Source organism: Ylistrum balloti, unplaced genomic scaffold (genome assembly GCF_031769215.1).
Source record: "Ylistrum balloti isolate Yb309-2 unplaced genomic scaffold, AGI_CSIRO_Ybal_v1 Utg370218, whole genome shotgun sequence".
In the NCBI taxonomy this organism is placed as follows: domain Eukaryota; kingdom Metazoa; phylum Mollusca; class Bivalvia; order Pectinida; family Pectinidae; genus Ylistrum; species Ylistrum balloti.
Window position 1 is genome coordinate 45,099 of NW_026782184.1, and position 8,108 is coordinate 53,206.

General features: G+C 39.2%; 1 protein-coding gene across 1 annotated transcript; it reads left to right on the forward strand.

Moving 5' to 3' along the window:
* The first annotated feature begins 419 nt into the window (after window positions 1-419).
* Window positions 420-7,006, forward strand: LOC132551808 (uncharacterized). The gene is made up of 4 exons (XM_060215951.1): window positions 420-898; window positions 3,326-4,636; window positions 4,782-6,375; window positions 6,440-7,006. Exons 1-4 carry the CDS (start codon window positions 420-422, stop codon window positions 7,004-7,006), a joined length of 3,951 nt encoding a protein of 1,316 aa, XP_060071934.1.
* Window positions 7,007-8,108: the final 1,102 nt, after the last annotated feature.

Sequence of the window (8,108 nt, forward strand, 5' to 3'; positions counted from 1 at the left end):
ATTCTGTGTGCTAATTTGTAGTTTGTAGCATGTAGGATGGTTTGAAACTCAACAGATTTCACCCCATTTTTGCTGTTGATTTGGCTTTGAAGCAACCTGTATTTGTGCTGGGTTATCCGAGGCGAGATTTAGGAACGGTATTGGTCCTATATGTTGTTGTACCGCACATGTTGTACATCATTGCTTATGTTGTTTACGTTGTATGTTGTTGTATGCATTATATGCATTTGCATGATGTGGTCTCTTCAAGAGTTACTTAAGACATGTGGTGCGCTTGGACTACAGGGGTCAGAGCTGCGTGATTTCATTCTCGCTGACAAGCCAGAGAAAGAGAAGAAAGGAAGTTTGATAGAGAGGAGAGGCGAGTTGAAGCTGAGAGACAGCACCAGCTGGTTCTATTGCAGGAAAAGAGGGATGAAATGACCTTACAGATGTCACTTGAAAAGGAGCGTGAGGAGCGTTCTGTGAGAGAACATACCAGGAAATTAGAGTTGCTGGAATTGCAGAAAGGCCAAGGTAATGTCACTTCAGGAAACCATGACCAGAAATATTCACATGGTTGGGTGAAGGGTCCTAAGCTGCCTTCTTTTGAAGAGGGAAAGGACAACATTGACAGTTATCTTCAGCGTTTTGAGCGCTATGCCTCAGCTCAACACTGGGATCGTGATAGCCAGTGGGCAACTAACCTCAGTGCTCTCCTCAAGGGCAATGCCTTAGATGTCTTCAGCAGACTTCCAGTTGATCAGTCTCTCCACTATGACACTTTGAAAGAGGCTTTACTTAAGCGGTTTGAGATGACCGAAGAATGTTTTAGACAGCGTTTCGGGACTGGTAGGCCGGACTCAGGTGAAACATTTACTCAGTTCTCCGTAAGATTGGAAAACTACTTTGTCAGATGGTTAGAGGTTTTTTTTTTTCGTTTTTATGCTATATTGTAAACTATTTTTTACGCGTGACATGGTATGTTGTAGACTGTTTTTCCACACTTGAACTCGTCAATGTTTTAAACATTACGTGACCACGCATTAATTAAAAATGTGAAATAATTATTGATACATGAATGTCACTGAAATTCCTTTCATTTATCATTTGTTTTATATTTCTTTTATTTTTCAAAAAGATCATATAGAGCATGACAACAACAACATCATCATCATCATCATCATCATCATCAAGATCATCAAACATCATCATCAACCACAATCACCAGTCATCAGCATCATCATCATCATCATCATCATCATCATCATCATCATCATCATCATCATCATCATCATCATCATCATCCATATTCAAACATCATCATCAACCACAATCAACAGTCATCATCATCATCACTGTCGTCGTCATCATCATTCATTCCGAAATCATCATCATCCAATATCATCAACAATCATCATCATGTTGATAATTGATACTCATCATTCATCATCATCAATCATTCAAACATCTTCATCCACAATCCTCAACAGTCATCATCAACATCATATCATCATCATCAACACCAACATCGTAGTCATCCATCATTCCATCATCATCATTATCAACATTATCGTCATCATCATTATCAATAGCATCATCATTAACATCATCATCATACTCTTCAATTTATACTTGTCAATCAATATAATCATAATTTTTCATCAATCATATCCTCACACATACATCTTTCACACCCTCACTTCCTCATACACTTTCTCAGCATTAATATTATCAACACAGTCACCATATTAACAAAAATACTGTAACAAACATATATTGTACATACATCCTCACACACATCTTCATACTTTCCACAGAAGTGAAAAAAAAAAACACTGCAGAAAGAGGTATTCTTTATTAATACTAAGATACTGAAAAAGAGAGAGAGAGAGAGAGAGAGAGAGAGAGAGAGAGAGAGAGAGAGAGAGAGAGAGAGAGAGAGAGAGAGAGAGAGAGAGAGAGATGGGGGGGGGAGGAGTGGTTGGGCTAGGTATGCATTTAAAAAGAAAATCAAAACATATATGCATATGGAAAAATAATTACCTTATCACTGATGTTTTCACACACAATTTAAATTAGTCTGCAAGGAGGAGTAAAATGTTAATAGATACTTGATAAGTAAAAGGCCTTCATAATCACAACCAAACTGATTAAAACAGTACAAATTACAACTTAATTCTCCCCAAATTCTAATAACCTTCTCCATTTCCTCCATTCATTTTCTAAAATCTGCCGTGCATGGTCACCTTGACTATTTGCAATATATTTTTGACAAATGTAATGCTCTTTAATTGAATTTATCAGAGCATTTGGATTTAGAATTTTATGTAGACATCTTGTCTTATATATATAAGACTTAATCATGAGTAAAATTTCATTATCTACCCTATTTTTTAAAACATTCTCATGACTCAAGGTAACTCCAAAAAGAAAACTTTTCTTATTAAATGAAAATGGTATCAAAAGTGCATCAAAGAGTGTTTCAACAATAAACAGAAATCTCTGAGTTTCTCGACATTCTCACATAATGTGAATAATTGTTTCTCTCTCCAAGTTACAGAGAGGACAAATAGGATTATTTGATAACCAAATTTTAAACAAGTATACATTTGTTGTTAGAATATGCTGCACTATTCTATACTGAAACCACTGTAACTTTGTATTTTTTGTAGGGAGTTTTATAAATATCAGTCCAGTTCAAATCAATATCTTCAAATATTTCTTCCCACTTCTTCCTACCTGTAGAAACATGACTGTGTTTTACCATTAGGTTATATAAATCCTTGGTCCCCATAACTTTTTTCAAGAAAAAAAAATATGTTACTTGGGATAATTGGGTAGCAAATTAATTGCTTTTTGTAACCTACCTTTCCTAGAAATAATTTAATAGCAGAGATCACACCATTATATTGAAGAAAGTTTGTTTTAACTTGATAAATTTCTGTAAATTCTTGAAATGTGTAAAAAGAGAAAGTGTTTATATCTTTTACTAAATCATGAATTATTGTTACTCCCTTCTGATACCAAGCCTTGTAAAAAATAGTACTTTTCGCAATAGTTAAATTCCTGTTATACCATAATGGTGATGTTAAAACTGAGTTTTCCATATTTTCCTTTACTGCATCTGAATCATTAAATCTAACCCAAGCTTTGTACACATCCTTCCAAAACATATTTTTGCATTTATTTTGACAATCCTGAATATAGGCATTACCAAATGTAGATATCTTATGCAAGTCTGTAAATGTTTCAAAAATATGTTGCCACTTAGATGTTTTCTGATATAACCTTCTTATCCATCCTAATTTTAAAGAATCTATAAATGACCTAACATTAACAGAAGGTTAGAGTTGGCAAAAGCTGAGAAGACCTATGAGGGTCTGAAGGACCTTATGCTATGTGACCAGTTTTTGCAGGTTTGTGGCAGTGAGCTTAGGCTATTTCTTCAGGAGCGTATTCCAAAGTCCATGGACGAAATGGCGAAGCTGGCAGACCAGTATGCTGATGCCAGAGGTAATCCTTCAAATCTTGTCAAACCCAAACATACTGGACATAAGCAGTATCAGGGGAACCGTTCACAGACGGACGTTACTAAGTTTGATGTAAAGAAAGACTCTAAAAGTAAGGTCAGTAGCAGTAATGGTAATTTAGGAGGTAGGGCTTGTTATGTCTGCAAGAAGACTGATAATCTTTCCTGCGACTGTCCATCCAGTACCAAGAAGAAGCAATCCCGTGTCGGATTAGTGGCAGACTCTGATGCGCAAGAGGCAATACATGGTGGTGGTAACTGCAAGCATCATTCTACCGGTAAGAAGTCTGGTAGTACGCCTACATGTGGCGCTCTTAGTTCAAGTGAGGAGGACAACGACGAAGAGGATCCAGATCAGTTAAGTATTTCTTGTAGTGCACCTGTGTTAGAATCTGGTATGCCTGTTGTTAGGGGTCTTGTGGGTAGACATGTTGTCACAGTGTTACGAGACACTGGTTGTAGTGGAGTCGTTATCAGAAGGAGTCTTGTGGATGCCGAAAATTTCACTGGAGATACCAAGACGTGTACTCTAGCAGATGGCAGTAAGCTGAATGTTGATACAGCGAACGTTGTCGTTGATACCCCTTACTATCAAGGACCTGTTTTGGCTTGGTGTATGGATACACCCATTTATGACCTCATATTGGGAAACATACAAGATGTTAGATCTCCTGATGGCCCTTGTCTGGAATGGAATCTTGAGGAACAGGTAAGTGCAGTACAGACGAGAGCACAAAAGAAGGCAGAGGAGAAGCCGTATAGACCACTGAAAGTTCCAAAGGTGTTTCAGGAAATAGATCCGGAAGATTTCAAGGATGCCCAGAAGTCAGATGAAAGTATGGCCAAGATTCGTGAGATGGCGGTATCTGGAGATGTTAAGGAAAGACGTGACGGTGGGAAATCACATTTTTTCACTCGGAATAGTTTGGTGTATAGAGAGTACAACAGTCCATCTTCACTGCAAGGACGGATTTTCAAGCAATTGGTTGTTCCCTCGAAGTACCGACAGAAGGTTATGAGACTTGCTCATGATTCTATGATGGCAGGCCATTTAGGAGCAAAGCGAACCAGTGACAAGATCATGGCAGAATTCTATTGGCCGGGGTTACTCTCAGACGTGACGAGGTATTGTCTTTCTTGTGACGCGTGCCAAAGGACTTTTCCGAAAGGCCGGGTAACAAAAGTACCACTTGGAATGATGCCGCTTATTGATGTCAGCTGCCGTTGATATAGTCGGACCGTTGCAACCCGCTACTGATCGAGGAAACAGGTACATACTCACGATTGTTGACTATGCCACACGATATCCTGAGGCGATACCATTGAAAGGAATAGAAACGGAACGGGTGGCGGAGGCTTTGGTAGATGTGTACAGCCGTGTTGGTGTTCCAAAAGAAGTGTTAACCGACCAAGGAAGCCAGTTCACATCATCAATTATGCGAGAGGTTAGTAGGCTTCTTTCCATACGCCAGCTCACAACAACTCCTTATCACCCCATGTGCAATGGCCTTGTTGAGCGTTACAACGGAACTCTGAAAATGATGTGCTCTGAGAGACCAAGGGACTGGGATAAGTATTTAAATGCATTGTTGTTTTCATACCGGGAGGTTCCACAGGAAAGTTTGGGTTTTTCACCCTTTGAGCTGTTATATGGACGAGTTGTACGTGGACCTTTGATGATTCTACGTGAATTGTGTGAGAAGGAAGTTGCAGACCCAGATGTAAAGAGTACTTACCGGTATGTTCTTGATCTACGCGAACGTCTTGAAGAAACCTGCAAGTTAGCTCAAGAACAGCTTCGGAGGGCGAAGGTCACACAGGCGAAGTTTTACAACAGGAAGGCGAAGAACATAGTGATGGAACCGGGTGAGGAAGTACTGGTATTGTTACCTACGAAACGGAACAAGCTTCAGATGCAGTGGCGGGGGCCTTATGGCATCGTTGAACGTAAGGGGTCAATGGATTATGAGGTGTCTGTCGATGGCAGACGGAAAGTTTTCCATGCAAATTTGTTGCGTCGATACGTTCAACGGGAAGGTACAGGATCGAGTGAAGCTGGTGTATTGAACAATGTTTGTTCATCTGTTGTGGAGAAAGATTCTGGTGATCTTGAGGAAAAAGTACCAAGTACTGAGTGTCTTAATGTTCCGACTCCTGTGAGAATAGAGACTGTAGAGGATGTTCAGGTATCAGAAGAACTGACACCCAAGGAGGTGACAGAAGTGAAATCTTTGCTGGATGAATTTTCAGATGTCCTGTCGGATGTTCCTGGAAGAACTCATTTGCTGGCCCATGAGATTCGAACAACAACCAACGAACCAGTTAGAGCGAAGAACTATCCTATTCCATATAATATGAAGGATACCATTCGTGAGGAAGTGGAGAAGATGTTGAAAATGGGTGTCATTGAGAAATCTGATTCTCCTTATGGGGCACCGGTTGTTATTGTCAGGAAGAAAGATGGCACGAACCGGTTTTGTATTGATTACAGACAGCTCAACCGGGTAACCATCTTTGATGCTGAACCGATGCCGAATGCGGACGATATATTTTCGCGACTGTCTGGAAACACCTACTTCTCCCGCCTAGACCTCAACAAAGGATATTGGCAGGTGCCAATGGAGGAAACATCGAAGCAGAAAACAGCATTTACGACGCCTGTGGGTTTGTTTCAGTTTTCTGTCATGCCATTTGGTTTGGTAAACGCACCAGCTACCTTCTGCCGCCTGATGAGGATTCTGTTAGAGGGCATGAAGAACATAGAAAGCTTTATTGATGACATCTTGATCTACACCAAGACTTGGGAGGAACATCTTGCAATACTCCGTGATTTGTTTGAAAGGCTGAGGAAAGCAATAATCACAGTGAGACCTACCAAGTGTGCGTTAGGATTCAAAAGTTTGGACTGTTTGGGGCGTTATTGGGCAGCAGCTTTTGCAACCAAATCCAGATAAGGTTAAAGCTATCCTGGAAGCAGAGATTCCCAAGACCAAGAAACAAGTGCGATCCTTTATTGGCTTGGCAGACTTCTACAGGAAATGTGTGCCCAATTTTGCTACTATTGCAACACCCCTAACAGATCTCACTAGGAAAGGTCAGCCAAATTCTGTTATCTGGAGGGAACCACAGGATCTAGCCTTCAACACACTGAAGAAAGTCTTGTCTACAAGTCCTGTTCTGAAACTTCCTGACTTGAACTCCGAATTTATCCTGAGAACTGATGCTTCAGATTATGGCATTGGGGCCATTCTGTTGCAAGAGGACGATGGAGTTGTCCATCCGGTTGCGTATGTGAGCAGAAAGCTCAAAGATGGTGAATTGTCGTATTCTGTGGTTGAGAAAGAGTGTCTTGCGGTTGTGTGGGGAATTTCAAAATTCCAGAAATACCTTTACGGTCGTCAGTTTGTTCTGGAAACGGACCATCAACCGTTGGTGTATCTCAACAAATCCAAAGGGACAAATGCACGCTTGATGAGATGGGCGTTGCAGCTTTAGCCACATCGGTTCCGGATACAGGCTATCAAGGGATCCGACAATGTTGGAGCAGACTTTCTGAGTAGAGTGTAGACTTTGTACTCTCATGGTTGTGATGTAGTTAGAGAAATAATAGTATGGTTATTTCTTGAAGCTGGGGCGTATGTCCCAGTCCCAACCATAATTTTGTACATTTTATCTGTTTATATGTATGAAATAATATCCCAGTTATTCTGAACATTTCGTGCATGTATTTAATGAAATAATTTTGATAATATCTAAACTAAATACTGTCTATCTGTTTTTCTTAATAATTCCACGTAAAAGATTTAATTACGGATTCTCCGGATCCGAGTTCTTTATATTTGAATTTAGTCTCGTGAGAAAGGAAATGTACATGTAAGCGAGAGCAGCGGTGTAGATTTCGGCAGGTCGATAATTGCTCGTATGGGGTAAGCCAGCGCAAAATACAGTTTGTAAACCTTCATAACACCCTTATATTCCAATGTTTACCCGGAATCTGTTGTGTTTGGTATTTGGGCCGAATATTAAGAGATACATGTATATGCTTATAACAGCCGATGAGTACAGTTCAAAATATATATGTTATGGGTATAGAATAACTAATTTTTGTGAATTGGATTATGTATTTAGTTATTATAAGCAGAAATAGTCAGTTTATTTATCAGAAACTTGACATTAAGACTAGAATTTCCTAATGGAATTATATCAGTTAATCAGCTACACAGCTACACAGAAATTACAAATTATTCAAGAACTAGGAAGTGTTACAATAAAGCAGACTATGAAAAAATAAATGAAGACATAGCAAACGTGACATGGATGGAAGTGTTAAAACCACAGAATGGAATTCAGAAAAACTGGGAGATTTTCCACGGCAAAATAAAAGAAATTGAAGATAAACTAGTTCCAACAGCTCGAATCAACTCAGCCAAAAAAAACAGGAGAGAAATTTCCTTAGATAAAGAGACTATTGAATTGATAAAACAGAAAAACAGATTAGCGAAAAAAGTGGTGAAAAATAATAACCCAGAAAACCAAAAACAATACAGGAGAGTTCGAAACAAAGTAAGAAAAAAAAACAAGAATGAAAAGGAAAGAA